The sequence below is a fragment of the Quercus suber genome, unplaced genomic scaffold (genome assembly GCF_002906115.3).
Source record: "Quercus suber isolate HL8 unplaced genomic scaffold, Cork oak 2.0 scaffold_124, whole genome shotgun sequence".
NCBI lineage: Eukaryota > Viridiplantae > Streptophyta > Magnoliopsida > Fagales > Fagaceae > Quercus > Quercus suber.
The window spans coordinates 939,765-964,837 of record NW_027069588.1 but is presented as its reverse complement, the minus strand read 5'-3'; the positions used below and the strand labels follow the sequence as shown (position 1 = coordinate 964,837).

The following is a 25,073-nucleotide window of genomic DNA, read 5'->3' as shown; positions in this document are numbered from 1 at the left end:
AAAAGGAAGAGACTGTGTGTTTGCAGTTTTGGTGGTCGGAGTATGGCAAGGGGACGGGCGGAGGCAGGAAACTTTGTGGCTTACGATTACAAATTATGTTCTCTCTTTCTTCATATAGCAAGCCTTTCTTTTCATTGTATTTTGGCCGATTAGATTTCCTTTTATATTGAGCAGTATGAAATGGTGTTTTAGTGTACCCAAACAGTATAATTTATCGCTTTTTAATTGTGAACATGGCAGATTTTTAGCTGGGAATTTTTCCTAATGTGGCAGCAACTTCTTAATTGCTGGAAAGGCTTTTATTAAAAAATAATAATAACAGTTTTACAATTCAGTAAAATACAAAATAAGAATTCATTGAATTTTAAGAAATGAAGAAAAAACAGATTAAAATATGCAATTCAGAGCCAAATCAAAACCAAACAGATTAACGGAGAAAATTTAATTCAAATTATGAGATAAATAGAGGGAAAAGCAAGCTATCCAAACCTCTTAGTTTGATGCAGCAACTCTTCTTACAAAATACCCGTGTTGTACTTGGCAAAAAACTCAGTATTCAACAAAATGAAAGGGTAAGAAGTTTTTTAAAATCACAGCAAAGAAAGATGAAAGAGAGACTACAAAAAAAGTGGAAGCAAACATTGTAATATGGTTTGAGTTGCAAAAATATGAAAGATTGTTTTAGTTTTTAACAATCTGTTGGCTATTTCCCATATGATGATGGTTAAGGATTTGGCTTCCATTAGCCAAGGATATATAAAATAAATACTTAAAGCAAGATTAACAACAAACAGTAACACTTTTTGGCAATGTGAAATTTTACTTTTAACTACAATAAATCAAAGGATAAGTCCCAAATGTTACCAAAATTAAAGACCAAACCAAAGCATCCAAAGAAAGAGAATCAACCAATCTATTTTTTAAAAAGGGTAAAAGAAGAACCCTATACAATTAAGCAGGGGGAAAAATTTTTAATATAGATATATTGAAGAAGACTAATTGTAATTGGAGTAGTATAAGCATTTTAGACTTAATTAGTGATGATTGGATTCAATTTTTTCCACCCTCATACCATGATAAATCTAAATGATTTAGTTATTTATGAACAATGAATATGAACAAAAAATTTCAAGGATGAAGTCTAGAAGATACCAGCATGGTGAAAGAAATGAATTATGAAACAAATGTGAGGCAATTGGTAGTGTTACATAACATGTACATTTTTTTTTCTTGGATATGCAATGGGCAGAGTGGCTCTTCAATACCACCCGCACAGCCCCACTACCAAATACACATCTATATCCTGGTATCCACGGACCCTAACTTCGATAATAATCCTTGTAAAATTTGATTTTTTTTTTTTTTTTCTTTTTCTGTTTATCTCATCTTTTGACATTGTGTCCAAGGAAAATAAGAGATAAGGAAAAAAAATTAGAAAAGAATGAAGCAAAAAGAGTAGAACAAATAGTAAAGGTGACGGGGATTTATCCAAAAGTAATTTTGCAGTATTCATTGACCAACTTTTGACACTCATGAAGATGATTTTAACCTTCCATAAAACAACCACAACGAAACAATGTCAAAAGTTATTGTCACTTTATACGCACCATATTTAAAAAATTTGAATCTCCAATTAATCTCTTGATTTATCTTATATTTTAGGAATCCAATTTCATAAAATATAAATTTTAGTAACCCCTTGATAAAATGATTATATGATTTTTTGAATAATTAATTTTCAATAAATATATTTCAAGGAATTTTTTTTTTAATCAAAATTATGCATTATAACTTTAAGAATAGTTCCCACAATGCTTTATGCGATTACCCAATAATGTATTGAGGTATTCATTATAGAAGATTTCACTGTTGCATATGTCAAAGCAAACTATGTTTTACGATTAAGTCTACCTCTTCTTAGGATTAGGAGTTAATGCATTTAGCAATTGTGAGGTCGATTGTTCAAGTAAAAGTAGTTTACGGAATGATTCATAGTGATTCGGTTCAACATATTGCAAATATTCAACATATCAATAAAAAATCTCTATTTCATGATTAAAAAAGATAATCAAGATTGATATATTTTATTCTTTTTAGAGAAAAAGTTCATGAGCTAAAATTTATGAGTCGCAAGGAATTATATTTTAGATTTTCTATATGTTAATCTCATCAACATACTTAATTTGTACAATGTAATCCGTGGTCTATTTATCTAAATATATGATATAGTTATTTCGAAAACGCGAAACAAAGAAAGTCTAGTCGTTGCTTGGCTAATTCGCAAATGCCATGAGAAAAACAAACAAAAGACTAACCATAAAAAAAAATTAAAAAAAGTCTACAAATGCAAGCAAACTGTCCTGAATACATAATAAAAACTCCCTCCAATTACAACATGAAAATATTAAACGATTACATAGATGGCATCAGATTTGCAACGAAATCAGGATGCTCTTTATTGTAGTATTGCACATCATAAAATTAAACTTCCTCATACTAGAAACAAACTTGGACAAGAAAACAATTATTTTGTAGAAAAAGTACTAGTGGAGAGAGAGAGATAGAGAGAGTAGCACAGACATCTAGTGTTGTGCGTTTTTGGTAGAACGATAACCACTGTGGCAGCAGTTAAACCTGCTAGACAACTTCATGCGGTCCCAACAGAAAGGGCACATTACAGCTGCTGTGATCTTTCCAGCATCCTCAGCGATGTCGAAGTGGTAGCAACCAGGTTTTTCAGCTGGAAGCTTTAGAATCTCTCTATGGTAATTCAAGAATGAACTTGCGAAGTCAAACGTAGGGGTGATGGGTATCGTACATGGCGGATCATACTTCTTCAAGACCTTCAGAATTGTTGTGCCATGACCGCTGTCCACTAATTTAGACCCTTTGCACAGCACAACCCATTCGGTACTCTCAGTCTTGTAGGAAAGTAACTTAAGGATTGTTGACATCACAGTGGACGATTCGGTGTTCTTATCTTTCCCAGAGAGTAAAATGTTCTTGATGTAGTTCCAGCCGAGGAAAAAGCTCTCAATGCCGTTCCAGAATTTCCATAAGGTAATCTCCCCTTTATCTTCCACATAAAACAACTCAATGGAAATACTTGCAGGCTTCAAGACCTGACTCATGGCATATACTTGCTCTTTAAATTGTTTAATCCACACGGTATCCTTGCCTCCATAGAAGAAAATGTACTTCTCCTGCTTCATCTGATTGAAAAAGAAATTTCAATGAAGGAATTTTATTTGATTGAACACAATTAAATTTGCTTGAGGCTGCATGCATGATTACGTAGTGGTGTGTTTTAGCGTGCATATTTTCCCCATGCATAGCCCATGACCATTTGTAATCCTCTCAGCCCTATTTTATAGATTTTTTTTTTTTTTTTTGTATTTAGTAATGTGCATATATATGCCACATTATTTAAATTTTAAATGTCATGACATGAGATAAACAGATGGTGATCAAGTTAAAAAAAAAATCATTGGGGAGGATGATTAATCTTACTCGTATAGATATTTAATTTTATAAGTATGTATGCGTTAAAAAGTTAATTTAATTATTCCATATCTAATAAAAATAAATATCATAAAACTACACACATAAATAAATAAAAATTTTAGATCATTATCTAAATCTATAGTAATTTGTAGAATTCTTTTTGCATTTGAATTTTTTTTTTTTTTTTGAAAAATTTTAGATGTAAAAAATATTATTATTATAAAATGGTATATATATTTTTTATCTCAACCATAGTTCATATGCTATTTATAAACTAAGTGAATATTATAGAAATACTTTCTTTAAAGATTCGTTGGTGATCAAGACAATAAAATATTAGTGGAAAACCAAATGACATAATAGGAATGGAATAAAGGTACATTAGAGATATTCTTATATTTTATGGAAAAAAAAAAAAACACACTTATTCTAAACATATAATTACCTATCATATATGTGTATCATCACTTATATATATTTTAGAACTCACAAATATATATATATATATATATATATGTGGGGGAGAAAAACTCAGCCACTTATTGGGCCCAAGGCCCTGATGAGGAACACTCTTCATCCGAGGATATGGGGCTTTCAGTCGGATGCCCACGCCAATGGGGGATGCCTGGAGATGAACATGTATTCCATCCGAGGAAGATGCTCATATGTCCGAGTAGTCATGAGCCCTCGGATCCGAAGAGGTTGACCAAGCACGAGTATGGGAGGTTCAAGTGATCTATTTGACAAGTGTCAAGAGGGAGAGGAACCTCGGACACACATAAAGATAACGGCAACGGAGAAATATCAAGGAGGCATACTTCAACCACCACATTTAATGCACTGTACCTACTTTCTGGCCGCATTTATGTGGACAGGACACCTGAACAGCGCTTTCTCAGCTACCGCCACTTACATAAGGCTAAAGGTGGGATGATGGGACATGTACTCAAGTGGGAGCCGGGATGATGAACAAGTGGACGTAGGGATGTAAGAAGGTATGCTATATAAGGGAAGGGTACCCCTGATAGAAGGGGGAGGGAAAGAGGAGAGAGAAAGGAGATATTAGATGATTGTAGCTCCAGAAATAGTAACCTTTGATTATCAATGAAAAACATCTCTTCGGACAGAATACTCATATTAGTCCGAGAGCACCTTAATTCAACTTCTCGCATTGGTGTTGTTGTTTAATACTGTTATTTTCATTATTTGCCTAGCCCTTTCGCCCACTCTCTACAAAATTTATTGTTTTGGGCTCAGTGGGTTCCGAATCCATACCTCCTTGGGCTTGGGCCGCAAAAACTGACCCTACAATATATATATATTAGAAGGATTATAATTTTTTTTTATGAGATTATAACTTAAATTGTTTGGGTATTATCTATAAATATGCTTACTGAACAATAAAATGAATCCATTTATATAAAAAGGTATCTTTAATAATCCTCTCACCACCAATGGGACATTTGTATGTTTATGCATTAAATTATTGGAAAAATTAAAAAAATTTACCCAAGTTAGTATATCTATATGGAGGCTGCCAAGCAAAATCTGTCCAACTGAATCCTCTCCATTGGGCAGTGGAGATTCTGGAACCCCAGTAATGGGAAGGAGGGGATTTATTCCCAATGCAATCATGTGATATGCATCTCGGTGAGCCACCTTCCCTTGCGAGTTCATCACCACAACGATAGGCCTATTCTTGAATTCCCACTTCTCCTTAATGTACTGGATACCTAAATCGAATGAAAATTTCGGAAACCTGTACCAAGTTGACGGCATCTTAGACCGCAACTTCTCGAACTTTGTTTGCATCTGATCAACCGTCCAGTCCACAATTGGGATCCATATAATTCTGTACTGATCCTTCATACTTTTGTTATTATCAATTGAATTGAGAATTGAAATTTCATTTTCGCTAATGTCCAAGTCAGAAAAGAACAAAAAGACATTCTCTGTTTCAATTTCTTTAAGGTTGACCTGTTGCTGCAAAACAATTATGAAAAATGAGCTTTGTTAGGACCAATTTGCACATAATTTAGATGAAGTATACCTAATATTCAGTTGCAACAAGTGTAAGGGTGTCGCTAGAACTTTATTTAAGTACATCGATGAAGTGAACATTACGAACATGCTTGAAAAATATAGCATAACAAATTGCAACTAGAGATATATAGCATGGACCAAACGTGGCCCAGCTCCAAATTCTGACTTTTTGTCGGATAGTATTGACCTTAGAGTGATTATAATTGGGAAATTACAAAATTTATTCCATAAATTTTACAAATCCATGTGTCATCAATTAAAAAAGCAAATATTTATTTATCAATTATATTGAGTACTTATAATATAATTGATAAATAAATATTTGTTTGTCACTAATCACTAGTGGTGTTAAAGATATTACACATTTTACTAAATAAACTTTACAAATTGTGTCACCAATCAACAGTAACCAATTGATGTATTCATTAATTATGTTTTTGAATTCACATCAATTACATTCATTATTACAATATTTTAATTTTATTGTTTTAAAATTTATAATATTTTTAGCATTTCCATGCCCATAATATTTGGTTAGGATTGAGATTTATTGCACCGGGCAATACATTTTGAATAGTTTAGATCAAAATTTAAAAGATTACATTTTGATATAAATCATTAGATTAAGAAAGTTAAAAAATTTAGAGAGATTAAAAAAGGTTAAAAATTTTGAAAAAGTTTGAAGAGCTATGAGAGGGATTGGTCGGTTTGGTTATACCTTTTTTATTTACTTAAAGAAATATGATTTTAGGTTAGGCTCAAGATTGATTAACAACTTCCCAAAGACGAACTTGCAAGATTTTTAAATTAATAGTTATTTTCATTGAAGTATATTGTTTTAATTGTCAAGAGTTTGTGATTTAATGGCATTATTTACATTTCGTTATAAAGAGAACTAAAATTCAAGTCTCCCTTTCTCACTGCTATATTTATCGGATTATCAATTCTTTTATACATAATTCTAAAATGTAAGAATTTAAAATTTAAACATTTGTTAAATGAAATATCCATATTCTTTGATCATCTTGAAATTTTGTAAGGATATTACATATAAAAAGAAAATGTAATCTAACAGTACAATTCTTAAAATTTTAATTCAATAAAAAATTATTAAGTGATATAATTTTACTTTAGGAGTAGTGTAACTCAAACCTTATATATATGTAAGCTTATTTGTACTCACATTTTTTTAGGGTTAAAAAAAAAAAAAAAAAAAAAAAAGAAGGGGAAGAAGAAGAAGAACAAGAAGAAGACTAAGCTTCGCCTCTTGCCAGATACAGCTTAGTCTTCAAAGTTCTTGTCAAAGATAGATTCAGGTTTGACATAAACAACCCACTTTTCTATGAACCTTAACAAAACTTAACATATTCCTATGGATAATTTCTAAGTGTTTTAAGACCATGACATTTATCACAATATTTCTTATAACTATGCTATGTTGTAAATTGTAACTAACTATTTATCTCATTCATATAGAAATATCACTTTTTTATCTACTATTTATAGTCTATCATATTAAAATTGTAATAAAGTAGTGGTACAAAAGGTAATGATCGTAGATTTTTTCATAATGACTTGCCCCTACTTCTGGTAGAATAGCCTCACAAGTCACAAACTACAGTATATATAGATAATCGTCCGTAGTAGAGTTTAAGCTCCAAAGGTATCTGTTACAAGATCTAACCTTAACAAGTGACGTGAAGCCCATCTCGTTAAAGACCACGGTGATTTTTCTAGGATTATTCATGATTTTCACGAGCTTCCGGTAATCTTCCAATTTCGCTACATTAAACAAGAATCATTTGTCAGAATTTCAGAGCATTTTTTAAGCCATTATATGCAACAACATATCCAAGCTAGAATACTTCCTTTTAAGCTAACCTATTATTTCCTTGGTACGTTTTATAACCAAAATCAATGAGTCGACAGTGGCTGTGATTTTCAAACTGAAGGACGATAGTGATAGTTCCTGTGGTTTGCCCCTGAAATGCGAAACAACAGTTAGGCCTAGCGCTCGGTTTATGTTAGTGGAGTCTACTCAAATGATGAATTCAATATATATAGTAAATTTTAGGGGAAAGGCTTACTCATCGTTAATGAGGCAACACATCTGAGTTGTGCAAGCTACCACTGTTATGATAGCATAGTAAACATCTAATGGGATATAGTACATGGCTTCTGACAATTCTTGTAAATTCTCTTCAGCATACCTATCCGATAGGCCTTCCAACACTAAGATGCAATCAATAGCCACCAATGTGGACTTGATCACTTGGTCAAGTTGAATAATCGCTAGCTTGTGTTTCTGAAGCCATGTGTCCGTGACAATGGTTGGCACCCCCTTCAAGATCCCCACCCATTTGGCACTTTTGTCTGAAGCGTGAAGATGAGCAAGGAGCCAAAAATCTCCATAGTCGAGCAAAAGCCGCAAGTGTCAACACTGCCTTTGCATCCCATGAATATTTTGTGAGTTTTTCGAGTATTTTCTTCCCTGTATTACTTTCCTCACCTGGAGGCTTGCAAGCCATCTGACAATATGTACATGTAATAATTGTTATGATGAAGAATGCTAATACATATATATATATATATATATATATTTAAAACTGTTACATAAATTTATATAAAATTTGAAATTGTGACTTCACAAATTTATATTTTAGTTATTTTTTAGCTTGTGTAATTCATCGTAGTCCTTATTCATGCCACCCACAAAATCAAACAAAAACAAAAAGATTACCTCAAATGGTTCTGACTGTTGGGGGTTCTTCCTCCATGTTCTCCAGTTTATTACCCTACGGTAAGTCATAATTAGTAATTGTTAAAAAAAAAAAACAATTAAAAAAAAAAACCTTCAGAAGATATGGAAAACACTAATGTAGTAATGCTACTTCTAGTTTTATAATGTAATGCTTACAAAATGGTGTGATAATAAATGTAATTGTTGGATTTCAATAACATAAAAAAATAAATGTTTAAAATTCGATTTATAATTAGTGAGTTTATAAAATTTACGGCATTTTTAATACTACTAAAATATATATATATATATATATGAAAAGAATGACAACAAAAAAAATAAAAAATAAAAAAACGAGTACTAATTGTTTTTTGCTTGAGTTCAAATTAAAAATATCATCATCTGCTTGACTCAATGCCATTTGATAAGGCCATAGAGACGAACTTGACAGAGAATGTTATTGATAATTTGATAAAGGAAGGGTTACCAACTTACCACTATAAATATATCTCAATCTTCGCTTCCAAAGGAAAAAAGTTTAATAGAAAACGATGATAAAAATGGTTTTCTAATAAAAGAACATATACCATAACAACATGCTGAACAACATCACTGGCACGGTTGAGAATCTTTTTGACGACAGTGAAAACAGGGCGAACATCAAACTTTATGTCTGCATGAGCATGGGTTTCAAAAATTTGAGTCATGATCAGTTCCTTGGGCATGTTTAACACGCTCAGATCACTACTCTTGGCCATGGTATAAAAAAGGGAGAAGGGTTTTTAGAAACTCGAATAGGTTGGGCAGAAGAGATAATGTTGGTGTGTGGTGTTGTGCAATAATCTCTCCTATTTATAGCCATCAGAACTGGATTAAGGTAACGAGCAAAGACTTGGACAGGGAACACAAGTAGGTTCCATCTAGGTGAGGTCCCTCTGGGTAGTACTCATGCATCAGCATCAATGCACATGCGTGTTAATGGGTCAGATTGTCAACTTCGTATGATTTTAAAATATGACTTTCTTTGTTTATCTGATTCAACGGCTAATAACACCGAGAATGAATCTGCACAAAAACCATAGCATTCAAGAATTAGTACAATAACCACAAAATAAAAGGGTTAGCCAAATACTTAGGAAGTATAATATAGTCGTGAGCTACACATTTAATTATCTTCTAAATACACTTTTTTACCCACAAAATAATCCTCCGTAAAACCCATAGGATTCAAGAATAGCTAACCCCAAGCACTGCATTGGTTTTTACGTTGATTTGGGAATGAATTTCTGTATGGGTCTATATACTATCAGTTCGATCCTTTCTGATAGCTTAAGATTGTGTTTTTCTTTTTTGAAAGGCTGATGTGTTGTATGTTTTAGGACAATGTTAATTGCACGCAGTGTATATAGATACACTCTATCAAAATACACTAAAAAAATTTGTTTTCAATGTATTTTTGCAATGTGTATAAAATATACAATGTGCACTGGCTTTTCTCCTACGTTCGAATATGGTATCGTTTGTTTGTTTGGTTCCATTTTTAAGCCAAACTGTGTACTTGTTAAGTCAATAAAATTGAGTGTAAACGTTGTGGTGAAATTTTATGTAATAATTCGAAGTAATTTAAACATTCAAACTGGTCATCATCTCATCTGTGATACTTTTTTGTTCAATTCTTTTGCTTATATATCATTGATCGGGTTGCATTTATAATATTGAAAACTTTTGTCCTCTGCATGGCTACTCTTCTTTTTCATTCATTCATTCATTCATTTTTCTCCCCCTCCTTCTAAAAGGTTATCCATAGTTTTGTTTAGCAAAAACACGAGATCTTTTCACATTGTTCAAAATGTTTAACTCTCTTCCGTAGCATTCAATTTTTGTAGTATATTTATTACTATGGATAAGTATGATAATATTAAATCCACTTAACATTTTCTTCTTTTTATTTTTCAAATTGAAAACTTGACATCCACATACATTATTGACAATATATTAAAAGTTAAAAATAAATTATAATTCTAATTAATTCAACTAGTAAAGTTTTTTGTCATTGAAAATGAATTTAGAAATTCAATTCCTGCCTTCAACAAAAAAATAAATAAATAAATAAATAAATTTACAAAAGATGAAAAAGATTCTCATGGTCTTTTAAGTCTTTCTGTGTGGGATCTGCAAAAAAAAAATTAATAATAAAAAAAAAATCTATTAAAAATAATTGAATTAGTAGTTCAGTACTATATTATAAAGGCAAGTACCGATAACATTACACACATGCAACCTTTTTTTTTTTTTTTTTTTTTTTTGGAGAAATCGGAAATTCCTGAGTCATCGCTGATGATGTCATGATTACTACGTCATGCTTCCTAAATGCAATATCCACCTAATTCAAGCTTTGATATAACATCACATTGATTGTGGTTACAGCATTTCATTTTCAACTGCACACATGCATAGCATTCTCACTTACCTTACTCCTTCTCCTGTTATTAAAAATAAAAAATAGCCAAGCATGACTTAGCGCAAATGCAACTAATATATCCCACTATTTAGCACGTGATTAATTAATCGTAATTAGCTCGATATTTGGGAAATAATTTAATATATTGCATGTGGGTATATATATATAAAATAAAATTAATATTTTCCTTCAAATTAAGCAAGCATTTACCCTTCTCTAGGATCAATCAGATGATTGAACTGAGATCTGCATTGATCTTAATATGGCAAATGGCTAATAATTAACATATAAGGGGTTATTGTTTCACATGCCAAAGAGCACCGCCAAATACTAATAGTCAACTGCTTTACATTTAATAGATTTTATATTTGTTAAATTACATTTTAAAACTTTGTAATTAGTGTGGGTTTAACTTAGCTCAATTGCTAATGTTTTTTCTGATACAAAATAAATAAATAAAAATAAAAAGAAGAAATTTTTAAAGTTTTTTGTCCTCAAATAAGGAATTCAGGGTTAGAATCCGACCTACACCAAAAATAAATTTATATTTTATTCTATTAATAAAAAACAATTATCATATAATAGACGACATAAATTAAAATTATATCTCATCAATCCAAAACTACAAATAAATAAATAACTTCATGGTGTATTTTTAAGGAAAGTATGTGGTGGATAAAAATAAGTCATACGTTTTCATGGGTAATTTTTAAGTACTTCTACAGTATGGTAACGTGGTGCTCTTTCACTTCATAAATTTTTTTTTTTTTTTTAAAGAAATTAGAATATCTAGAGCTCTTTGAATATCTAATTATTTCCTTGGGTGTATGCAGTCCTCCCATCTTATACACACATGATTATTATAGGGTGAAATCTCTTGAGAATGACCCCATGATGCTGGCAAGAGGTTTTGAATCCAAGTTTTAAATGGAAAATGTTTGGCTACAAACTTCTTCGTAGCCAACAATAGGAAGATGGTATGTGCCACTGTCTATGCAATGCACAAAGTCACGTGTAGTGCACATGACATATACACATGTCATCTTCTTATTGTTGGTTGCAGCCTAACTTTGTCCATATCAAATCATGGATATTATATTATTTCCAAATTTTACAACAATATATTCATCTTTTATTTTAATAATGACAAAGTTATTTTGCTTCAAACTTGATTGTAGCCAATGACTACAACTTCAATTAATATCTTTTTATTGAGTGTGAATTTTGAGAAATCACACTATTGGATTAAATTTCAAGTTTTTGATGTCTAAAATTATGCGTAAAAAATTAATTTATATATCGAATAGTAAATTAAAATTCAATTAATATGAAATTTGACATGCATGTTAAAAATATAAACAATATGAAATTCAAAGATTAGATTTTCAAAATATATAGTCATATTAATTTTTTTTAGTGAAAATTGTAGTCAATGACTATAATCAAACTTGTAACCAAACTTTTTCCTTTTAAATATATTAAATTATTAGATAAAGAATGTGACCTCTTAATACATTTTTTTTTCTTTATTTCATAAACTTTAAACCATAAAAAGCATTTATAGAATAGGAAAATTTTTCTTTACATTGATACAATGAAAGTTTTTAATACACTTGATAAACCACATCCTCCTTTTATATGAAAATAGATCTTACTTGTAGATTTTATATATATGGCTCATTCTTATGTTATTGGAATGTGTATTAGACTGGATGTGCGGATTATGGATTCTCATGTAATTGAAAAGGTTTTGTTTTTTCCAATGCACTGTTATTCATTTTTAATTTTTCTAAAGGTTATTCTTTTTTTGATTTGCTCGATGATAGAGAATAATTATTATTGAACAAATACCATAGATTGAAATTTCATCATGTTTATTAAAGAAATATATATATATATTTCTTTAATAAATATGATGAAATTTATATATATATATATATATATATATATCTTAAAAGCGCATTTTTATTTTTTTTTCCAAAACTAAAAATAGTTTAACTTTTTTATAGATAAAATTTAGTTACAAAATTGATTGTAACTTTAGATTATGACCTTACTCAATATCATTTTATTCGAGATGAATTTTAAAAAATTCACATGATTTATCATGATGTTATTAGAACTACGTCATAGTTCATACTTTCAAATAGAAAACTACAACTAACTCAAGCTTTGATATAAAAAGACCAGAAAGATTATCATTGTCCTTTTTAATGTGGTTATAGGCTAATAGCATTTCGTATATTGTCAACAGCACACATGCACAGCATTATTAGCGTGTGAATATTGAACCTGCATACATAGTAAACTTCAACTGATCTTAAATTTGCGCGCTGTTGTGCACACTGACGTAGCGTGCTCATCTCTTGCATGTTACTTAGAAAGACTAGCTGAGCTCGACTCAGCAGTTGCAACTAATATGATAACCCCATTAATATAGCAGGTTGATAATTAATTGCAATTAGCCGGGGCAGTGATTATTATTGATCTTAATATGGCATCTGATCAATATACGAACGTTTCATTCAAAGCATCTGTACTCTTCAGTCCTTTTGGATGAGTGTTGGGTTAAAATAGATTGACCCTGGTTAATTAATTCAATTAGCCAAGCTGATTAATTAGGTCAAATTACATGTAAATTGTAAAAGTACTAATAAATCACCAAATAAACTAAATGCAGTATAAATTAAATTAATACAATGATTTGTTGATGAATAGAGAAAACCTCTCACAAGGGAAAAACCCCCACCGAATGAATTTTAGGTCACAACTCCCAAGAATTCAGAAACATGCCAGGTTCGACTAATCAAGAACAAAACTCGACCAATCGAAACACGAGCAAAATTTTAATTAAACCCAACAGCCCATTGGCCCATCAAGTGATTAGGATTTTAGATCTATTTCACATATTATTAAAAGGAAACCTTAAGACACATTTTGTAAAGACTTTGGAAGTGCTCTTGTGAGATCTAAAAGGTACTGTGCCTTCTCCTTTCAAAATCACTACCAGAAATCATTCTCATACTATTAGAACCAGTAGATCTGAAGTTGCTATAACGAGATCATACATAACTAATGATTTAAACCTTCAAGGATGGTCTTGGAGTCACAAATTAGAGAGTTTGTGTTGCAAAATCTTTGAGTGGGATCTCAAAGTCACAAACTTGGGAGTTTGTATTCAAGCAAATTCAAGATAGAAGAGCCCATAGAGTCAGAGCTGCACATGGTCATGTTAGTAAGTTCTACATCAGGTAGTTTTAGATTTAGGGTTTAAATCTATTGTAAACTTCCATTTTATCATAGTGGATTGGTTTACCATGAGGATAGGTCAGATTAAATCCTTCCCAGGTTTTCTTTACCTTAAAACGATTGGTTTTTCATTAGTTTTCCTAGGTAATCATATCATTGTCTTATTTATTTTTCCGTACTGCATGATATGATATTTTGCTATGTAACCTAGATCTCACAATTAACCTTAGTAATCACTTGGCTAATATATTAGGTTAAACAATCTGCTTTAAAGGATCTAAACGAAACAAGCATCGGTGCTTTCTATAGTGTGTGTTTTTTTGTAGAGAGAGAGAGAGAGAGAGAGAGAGAGAGAGAGAGAGATATATATATATATATATATATGTGCGCACTGAAAATGGAGCTAATGGGCTTGGGCTCACTCAGACTCACAACTTATTTGTATGGTGGGTTTGGGTTTCCTACACTAGGTTGTCCTCAGCACGAAAACTCAATGAAATCACTTTTCTCTTTTCAACTACCTGAGCCACCTTCTACTACCTTTGCTTTCTTCCTATATCTCTTTCTTTTTTTAAATTTTCCAACCCCCACTTCTCCCCAAACTTCTCATATTTATAGTTCTAAGTTAGTGGAGAGGTTATGATCACTTTCTAGTTAGTGCAGTGGGTGGTCCAGTATTATCGAACATAAGTGAGTGGTTAGGTGAGAGTGGGAAATGGTGAGGATGGCTTAGAAACTTGGTTCCCACTTCCGCAGATATGCTCTGCAGCGGTGCTCCCAAAGGCGATGTCGAGCATACACTGCACGCCATGCTCGGACGCCATCCCCAACATTGATCGGTAAGGACTTACCGAGCATAAACAGGAGGCTAACTTTGGGCCAATGATTTATGCAGTTTTGGGATGGGCCTGCAAAGAGAGAGAGAATAGGAGTATGGGCCGTATCTTCGTATGAGAATTAATGGCCCAAGTTACCAGGTATGGGTGCCATACAATATATATATATATATATATGTATTTATGTATATATATATATATATATTGTCACGCCCCGAACCCAAAAGAGTCCAAAGCATGAGAAAGACGTCTCAAAGTACCTATAGATTTTTTTTTTCTTTTTTGACAATTCAATCCACATAAATCATATCAAATACCAACATCAAGAATTATCATAATAATTCCATTGAATATACTCTCAAAGTAAGTCAGAGTTCTAAGCAATAATTACAATGACCATTGGCCACAAAAGAATAAATGTCTGAATAAATAATTACATATTATCAGCTTGTCCCATCAGTGGGAATAACATCACAACCACTATAATATACAAAAGAATGAGTCAAGCCTATTTTAAGATGTACATTATCTAATATCTCCATTACAAAAGTTTAGCCTCCATCAGTAGTTAGTCTAACTACTGTTAACCATTAAAAAGAGCTGTCTCAAAAGATTGTTGCCTACTCTGAAAAGTTTATAAAATAATGAAATGAGATAGAACCAAGTAAATAGCATAATTAATGGAGGTGGAGGAAATGCAAGTTTCATCTTCAATAATAATAATATGACAAGAATGATTTAATAATGAAATACAAAGTTTCTCAAAGTAAATACCTTGAAATTATATACTATAATCTGTGAGCATCAACAATATAATTTACAAAGCCATAATATTTAACATAAGGTAAATTATCACAAATATACCGCACTACCACATAGACTGGTAAGAGGATCCACCCATTCACAACTGGCATGATATTGTCCTCTCTGGTATGTAGACTCTTGACCCCATGGACAGCAGTCTCACCCATACCCTCAAGGTTTTTCTCTCCCCCTATGGGCAGCAGAGAGAGCGCGTCAAATAGGACCTCTCTTGCATGTGGTCTCTTGGTCCCATGGGCAGCAGCCTCACCCACACACAATCAAAGAACCTTTTTCCCCCATGGGCAGTAAGGAAGAATGCGTCATCCAAAGTGAAAAGGCACTGACCTGGATTTGATTCCGCTGTCACAAAAACTACAGAAACCAAATCAGGTGATCACCGAGAAATCACACATGGCATAGGGCTAAAACAACATAAAGCTCACAAGTTACATATACTTTGAAACACATAGTTTATATCCAGTTAGTTTCAAAAAAACCTTAAATACTCTAACTTTCACAAAGTTTTTAAGGTTTTCAACTTCATTCTTGTCAAAAGATTTCTATCAATTTCTCACATAACAAGACAAGATAAGCATCTTTAAATTTCCTAATATACCATAAAATCTATGAATTCCTTATCAAAGATTAAATAGAAGATGCTCATATTTTTCATGTCAACAATTCATGCATTTTCCCAAATGTAATATCAAATATGCTGCACTTTTCATACATAATAATATATGATAGGGTCACAACACAACACTTTTAAGAAAACATATATCCTTATATAATTTTGCAAAATGTGTTTGACCCAAAAACAATGTTTATGAAACATGGTTATTTTCCAAAAATCTCATTAAAAAGCTACTTACCTCACAACCGCAAAAGCATAACTCTCCAAGCTCCAAGGAGATTAGTTAGAACCTAAACAATATTAAGTAAACTTATCACCATGAGCATAGAGCTTGAAATTGTACCTAGTTACAATTTAGAAATTTGCCAAATAAGCACTTAATTAGATAAGCCTAGTATTTAACCTCATCAATAATAATATATCTCACTTCCAAAGTTTCTCAACAATTAATTCACAAGGCATAAACTCCAATTTATAAAGTTAACCCATTTAATATCATCTCCATCATTATGACTAGCTTCCATAAAATTTACACTACATCATTAAGAGACCTATGAAAGCAAAATCAAAATATCCTCCAAGACAAGAAATGTAGAACTTCAACTAACTCAAAATATACCCAATGGCAATGGAAAAATTAGATTTACCAACCATCACATGTTATAACTCAAAACCCCTAAATTTTCCACCATAAATAAACCTTAGGTAGTCATCATTAGCACAAACCATATACCCACTCATCAAATAATTCCACCATTACAAAACCCATACATACAAACACAAAAATATCACCTCCAATGCTCATAAATCACATGGGTATCATTATTAAAGCTTACATAAAAATAACCTCAAGCAAAAGTGTAAAATCCACCAAAAGGATTAGAAATTTTTACCTCAAAAAAAGGATGTGAAGGTGTTTATAGGTTCACAAGAATTTTCCGGTGATCTTGCCAAAAAATGATGGTGGAAATGGTGGTGGTGGTGGTGTGGAAGTACCGGTGAGAGAGGATATAAGAGTAGAGAGGAGTGTACGAGAGAAAATGAAAAAAGAAAGAAAGAAGAGAAGTGAGTGAGCCGGCCAAAGAGGGGAGAGTGAAATGTGTGGCGGGAATGGGTGGGGTAGGTGGGGTAGTTAGGAGGCACGTGTGTCTCAAAAAATCTGACCTCACACACACACACACACACACACACACATATATATATATATTTTTTAAATTGACTGGGGCTTTACATTCTCCCCCTTTTATAAAAATTTCATCCTCAAATTTTACGTACCTTGATTCTGAAAAAGGCTTGGGTATCTCAACAACATATCATCCTCACACTCCCAAGATGCCTCTTTAACTGAATGATTCTTCCAAAGCACCTTTACCCTAGATATTGTTCTATTGTGTAGTACTTGCTCCTTACAATCCAAAATCTCTACCGAAACTTCTTCATATGATAAATCATCTCTAATCTGAAGAGGCTCATACCTCAAAACATGTGAAGGGTTAGGAATGTATTTCCTTAGTATAGACTCATGGAAGACATTATGAATTCCTGACAAGGCTAATGGTAGGGCAATTCTATATGCAACAAAATCCATAGGAGATCTCGGCAATCCTGAAACAAAATCCATAGTGATTTTCTCCCACTTCCATTAGGTAATAGGAAGTGGTTACAACAAACCCGAGGGTCGTTGGTGCAACACCTTAACCTGCTGACAAGTTAAACATTACTCTACAAAGTGAGCAATCTCCCTTTTCATATCATTCCACCAAAATTTTTCACGAAGATCATGGTACATCTTTGTACTACCTGGATGTATTGTATATGGGGAATAGTGAGCCTCCTCTAGAATCTCCTTTTTAATCAATGGATCATTTGGCACACAAAGTCTACTCCTAAATCTCAAAGCACCATCCTCAAAGATAGAAAATTCAGATTTCTTTCCACTACGCACCTCATTCATAATTTTCTTTAAATGTGGGTCATCGGCCTGTGACAATTTAATTCTTCCTACCAAAGTTGGTTGAACACTTAACCTAGCTAGGTAGGCCTCAAAATGGCTCGTAACAACCTCAATCTCCATCCTTTCAAGATCCCGAATAATTTCCTTTTGAGGTGTTAGCAAAGCAACTGAAAAACTTGAAGGCTTTCTACTAAGAGCATCAACTACAACATTAGCCTTACCAAGATGATATTTAATAGAGCAATCATAATCTTTAACTAGTTCCAACCATCTCCATTGCCTCATATTTAACTCCTTCTAGGTAAAGAAATACTTTAAACTTTTATGATCAGTGAATATCTCACATCTTTCCCCATACAAATAATATCTCCAAATTTTCAAAGCAAAAACAACTGCAGCCAACTCCAAGTCATAAGTGGGGTAATTTTTCTCATAATTTTTCAACTGACGAGAGGCATAAGTCACAACCTTCCCATTTTGCATCAATACACAACCAAGTCCCTTATGAGAAGCATCACTATAAATGACAAAACCCCCTACATCTAAAGGGATAACTAACACTAGAGCTGTGACCAATCTCCGCTTTAGCTCTTGGAAGATTTTCTCACATTCTTCCTTCCACTCGAATTTAACATTCTTCCAAGTAAGTTGTGTCAAAGGAGCCGCAATACAGGAAAATCCTTCTACAAATCTTCTACAGTAACCAGCAAGGCGCAAGAAACTTCCAACCTCACTCACATTTGTAGGCTTATCCCAATTAACCACCGCTTCTATCTTATTAGGATCTACTGTAATTCCATCCTTAAAAAAAAACATGACCCAAGAATACCACTTGATTCAACCAGAATTCACACTTCTTCAGCTTAGCATACAACTTCCTTTCTCTTAGAATCTATAAAACAATCCTCAAGTGTTCTTCATGCTCTTCTTGACTCTTAGAATAAATCAAAATATCATCAATGAACACAATGACAAATCGATCCAAGTACTCATGAAATACCCTATTCATCAAATCCATAAAAGCAGCAGTTCGAAAGGCCGTCTAGTTCGAAAGGCCGTCTAGTTAATCCAAACAGCATCACCAAAAATTCATAATGACCATATCTAGTTCGAAAGGCCGTCTTTGTTATATCCTCACCCTTAATCTTCAACTGGTGGTAACCAGAACAAAGATAAATCTTAGAAAATACTTGTGCTCCTTGCAACTGATCAAACAGGTCATCAATATGAGGCAAAGGATATTTAATGCATAACCTCATAGACCCATCCTTTTTCTTAACAAATAAAACTAGAGCTCCCCAAGGCAAGGCACTAGGGCGAATAAACCCCTTGTCCAGAAATTTTACCAATTGCTCCTTAAGTTCTTTCAACTTCGTCTGTACCATTCTATATGGTGCCTTAGAAATAGGTGCAGTACCTGGAAGAAGATCAATAGAGAACTCAATCTCACGATCCGCAGGCAACCCAGGTAGATCATCAGGAAAAAACATTCGAAAATTCCCTTACAATGGGAATGTCTCCTATCTCCAATTCTCTACTTTGTAAATCCACTACACTAGCAAGGAATCCTTGGCATCCTTTTCTAAGCAAGCGGTTTACTTGTATGCATGATATCATAGGAGGCATAAAAGGAAAACATGAAGCCTTAAATAAAAATTTTGATTCACCTGGAGGCCTAAACACCACCTCTTTCTCAAAACAATGCACACTAGCATGGTAAGAAGCCAACCAATCCATGCCCAAAATGACATAAAAATCATGCATATCTAACAACACCAAATCAGCCAATAACTCTCTACCCTCAATACAAATAATACAAGACTTAAGCACAAGATGAGTCATTAAAGTATCACCAACAAGGGTAGAAACCGATAACTCAAAATCAAGAAATTTGGGGCTCTTGTCATGATTTTTAGCAAATGCACAAGAAACAAAAGAATGCGTAGAACCAGGATCAAAAAGAACTCTAGCATGTGCGGAGAACAAAGGAAGTATACCTATCACCACTGTATCTATGGCCTGAGTATCCTGAGTAGTCAATGCATACACTCTACCTTGCACCTTCTTCCCATTGTCATTACCCTTTGCAACTTGAGATGAGGAAGAGGAACCCGACACCTTAGAACTTGGGCAAACTCTAGCAAAGTGTCCGAGTTGCTTACAAACAAAGCAAATCTTGACGCCATCACAATTTTGTCCATCATGAAGTTTACCACAACGAAAGCAAGACTTTTTATCACTAGACTAAGGATAGGCACTCTTGCTATGCCTAGAAGATTGTCCTCTATTGCTCGAGTTTTTAAAGAATCCCTTCTTATGCCTTTGACCCTTACCATGTAGAGAATTAGAGGGCCCTTGCTTCTTTTCACTCTCCTTGGAAATGGGGTTGTACTTAAAGTCTTCTTCAAGACTCATTGCCTACTTCATAGCCTTAGAGTATCCACTCCAGAGGCTATAATGAGAGGGCGAATCCTACCATTAAGGCCTTCCCAAAACTTTTTCACTTTCTTGGACTCATCTAAAATCAAGTAAGGAGCAAAGCGAGAGAGCTCAACAAACTTAGTAGCATACTCCTCCACCGTCATAGCCCCCTGAACCAAATCAGAAAATTCTCTTGCCTTACGATCCCTCACTACATCGGGGAAGTATGTCCCATTGAAAACTTCCTTAAACTTCTCCCAAGTAATGGTAGTGTCCTTTCCCAACTCCATCCTCAACAATTGCTCAGTTCCTGACCACCATCTTTCAACAGAACCCTGAAGAGCAAAAGTGGCATACACCACCTTCTGAGCATCAGTGCATTCAAGGGCTCTCAATAATTTTTCCATCTTTAGCAGCCAATTCTTTGCTACTATAGGATCAGGCTCCCCATCAAATGTTAAAGGGTTTTGCTTATGGAACTCCCCAAAAGAGCAACCCTCCCTCCTACGCTCACCACTCTAGACTGCTTTAGCAATCCTAGCATAAATCCTGTTTGCCACTGCCACCTCATCAATCTTACCACCATCAGGAGTGACAGATCTCTCATGCTCTTGGCGTTGCCTATGGCCATGTTCTGGAGCTGTAACCTCATCCACATGCCTTACTTTATGTACTTTCTTTTTAGGAGGCATAGTGTACCAAGGTACTTATACCTATACCCAAGAAACAAGCAAGTAAATCACAAGGCAACATAGAAGGTTAGCATAGAAAAGATAGATAAGGAAAAAGGAATAGCAGGTGGAAGCTGAAACAAAGGTACAAAATAAAGAATTCATCAAACCCCTAATGCTCTGACTTAGATTAAAATCAATTCCTATTATCAAAATTCTACAAAATCATAATCTAAGCTCTGATACCATAACTGTCACATCCTAAACCCCGAAGGGTCCAAAGCATGAGAAAGACGTCTCAAAGTACCTATAGATTTTTTTTTTTTTCCTTTTTGACAATTCAATCCACATAAATCATATCAAGTATGAACATCAAGAATTATCATAATAATTTCATTAAATATACTCTCAAAGTAAGTCAGAGTTTCAAGCAATAATTACAATGACCATTGGCCACAAAAGAATAGAGGTCTGAATAAATAATTACATATCATCAGCTTGTCCCATTAGTGGGAATAACGTCACAACCACTATAATATACAAAAGAATGAGTCAAGCCTATTCTAAGATGTACATTATCTAATATCTCTATTATAAAAGTTCAACCTCCATCAGTAGTTAGTCTAACTGCTGTTAACCACCAACTGGGGACATATATTATTTGAGCACATGTTTCATATCTTAATATAATATTGCATAAATGGGATGAATTTGAATGAGAATGGATAAAGTCTTGTTCAAATATGAAAATATTCTAGATTTAAAAATGTGACATTTTTCCTAAACACTCATTTAATTTGTTTAGTATCTTAGTGTTCATTATTTAGTCTTTTGTTTGTAAAAAATAGAAAGACTTACATTTATTCAGCAAATAAAAATAGAAAGACTCACACTTAATCAACTCCCTCCTCACAGATCCCCAAACAAAATGCGAATGCAAGCTGGATAATTATTATAGTAGCATTCATATAAGTCGTTGAAGCTCGCATCTTAGAGCATCTCCAACAGTTTCACCAAATTTTTATACTAATTGAACAGTGAACAGTGATATTTAGCTTTTATCTACCTACTTTTTCAAATACAATTTCCAACAGATTCTCTATCGTTTTCTCCATCTCATTTAAATATTATTTCTTCATTCATTGTTTATTTATTTTTAATCATCATTTATTCTTTTTTTAACAACTATATTTTTCAATGAAAAGTGTTACATCCACAACATTTTACACAATACTTTCACAACAAAATTTATGTGAAAAGTTGTTACTAATTTTAATTTGAACTCACTACTAAAATTATTTTTTTACTCGTCAATATTAACTAATAATAATCTATTACTTAAAATTTATTGTAAAAATATTGTGAAAATATTGTGGTAGTATTTCTCAATTAGGATTTTTTATTCTTTATATTATTTTTTTTTCTTTCATTTCATTTTCATCCATACGTTTCATTTCTTTTTTTTCTTGTTTTTCTCCTCCACACACATGTCCAGTGTCCTATCTCTATCCCCCCTTCTTTTATTTTCTTTTTCTCCTTGAGAACATTCCAACAACCTCACATTTACTTCATATCAGAGAGAGAGAGAGAGAGAGAGAGAGAGAGAGAGAGAGAGAGAGAGAGAGAGAGAGTACTGCACAGATAGAAGGCCGGTGGTGATCAAGGTCACCGAAAGGACAAAGCCGGTGGAGATTAGTATTCACCATGCAGCACTACCACGTCCGCCACCCCACCACCGCTCATCTTCCTCCTTACCACCTAGCTGGGTCAGATCGGCTTGTTCTTCTTTTTTTTTTTTTTTTCTTTTTTTCATATTTGCTTGTTCTTATTCAAATTTATTGTAAGAATTGGATTTTTTTTTTTTGTGTTTTGTGTTTGGATTATGTGAGATGTTTTTTGAGAGTGAAGCAAAGAGACTGAAACAAAAAGATGAGAGGAGAGAGAAAGAATTGTTTTTATTCGGTTGTTTAAATTTTTTAAGGAAAAAAAAAATTATTTGGAGTTGCTACAGTGTTCTCTAGATTAAGAGAACTACTGTAGCAACTTCAAAAAAAAAATTGGAAAAGTTTTGTGTTTAGACCTGCTGTTGGAGTGTGAACAGTGAGCTTTTTTCTCCAAAAAATAGATATAGAGCATCTATTAGAGATGCTCATACATAGTTTAATATAGCTCATTAAGGTTATGTTTGGTTGGGTGGATTTTAGAGAGGATGAAAATAAAATAAAAAATAAAAAATAAAAAGAGTGGAAAATAGGGGAGAAAATGAATGGGAAAGGTGTTTGGTTGAAAGGGGGAGGGGGAGATGTGGGGCCTGGCTGTTTTCGCCAGGGCCCACCAAAATTCAATCTCTCCAAAATGGGGAGAAAATAGGAGAGAAAATATGGAAGATGTGTGCTGGACAAAATTGCCCTTCTTCATCCAACAACAAACTTTTTGTCTTTTTCTACTTTTCGTCTTTTCGGTTCTTTTTTTTTTCTTTTTTTTCTTTTTTGCCTAGATAAAATTTCTTCTTGTTTGCACAATATGTTCATGTTGGTTTGGTTTTGGTTTTGGTTTTTTTCTTTTGTGGATAAAATTTTGCACAATACGCGTTGGTTCTTTTTGTTTGTTTTTATCTGTTTTTTTTTTTTTCTTTTTAGCATTTGCTTATTTTATAAATAAATAAATTAATTAAAGTGTCCATGCAAATTTTTTTTAATAATAAATGTGCTACTTTTTGTTTATCTATTTAGTAAGGATATAGTGGTAAATTTATACCAACTTTATTTTTCATCATCTCATTTTTCATCTTAACCAAACAAAAAAGTTTTACATCCTTCCACTTTTCCACCCCTCCAACCAAACACAAATGAGGGAAAACTAAATCTTTTCTATCCTCCTACTTTACCATCATCCCACAATTTTCTATCCTCCCACTTTTTCACATTCCCAACCAAACAAACCCTAAGTCTTTACTATTACATAAATAGGATGGATCTTAATGACAATAAATAAAGTATTCTTTAAATGCGACAACACTTTTTTAGAAAAATGTTATATTCACAATATTTTTATATATAATGCTTTCATAATAAATCTTAAGTAGTAGGTTGTTAAAAAGAAATGTCTTCTAATTTCACTATATTGTCTAATTCTCCCTTGGAGGAGAATTTGGATTTAATCCCCCATTTCCCTCACTTGAGAGAGAGAGAGAGAGAGAGAGAGAGAGAGAGAGAGAGAGAGAGAGAGAGAGAGAGAGAGAGAGAGAGAGAGAGAGAGAGAGAGAGAGAGAGAGAGAGAGCATAAAAGAGTTAAACCGTTTGAAGTTTTGAAAAATTAAAATGCGCTCTGAAAGGTCGAAAATGTGTCGAAAATACAAAAGCAATTTAGACCCCTCCCATTAAAATTACGGCTCGATAGATTTTACCCTAACTTAATACTAAGTGCGGAATAGTGTAAATGCGAGCAGATAAATAAATAAGTTACTCTAATCCATAAACTAAGCAACACAGCAGTATAATGGAATATAAAAGTAGGGAGAGAGAGATGCAAATATAGAAAATATCGAGACCTGTTTTCGAAGAGGAAACCGAAGAACTCGGCGAAAAACCTCTCCGCCGCCCTCCAAGTGGAAATCAATCTACTAGACAATCAGTTGAGATACATGGGTTAGTAAGAGACACTCCAAGCCTAATCTACCCGATGTATCTAAGTCCTCCAAACTCTTACTCCAACAAGGCTTCTCGGAACCGTGTCTTGTCTAACTCTCTGGATCCC

General features: G+C 33.1%; 1 protein-coding gene across 1 annotated transcript; it reads right to left on the bottom strand.

Moving 5' to 3' along the window:
* Nucleotides 1-2,582: 2,582 nt before the first annotated feature.
* Nucleotides 2,583-17,892, bottom strand: LOC112041164 (protein SIEVE ELEMENT OCCLUSION B). Its single transcript, XM_024074065.2, has 8 exons — nucleotides 17,547-17,892; nucleotides 8,875-8,960; nucleotides 8,057-8,075; nucleotides 7,635-7,920; nucleotides 7,429-7,529; nucleotides 7,232-7,329; nucleotides 5,014-5,487; nucleotides 2,583-3,212 (listed from the first exon to the last, which is right to left on the bottom strand). The coding sequence occupies exons 1-8, from the start codon at nucleotides 17,890-17,892 to the stop codon at nucleotides 2,583-2,585; spliced, it is 2,040 nt and encodes a 679-aa protein (XP_023929833.2).
* Nucleotides 17,893-25,073: the final 7,181 nt, after the last annotated feature.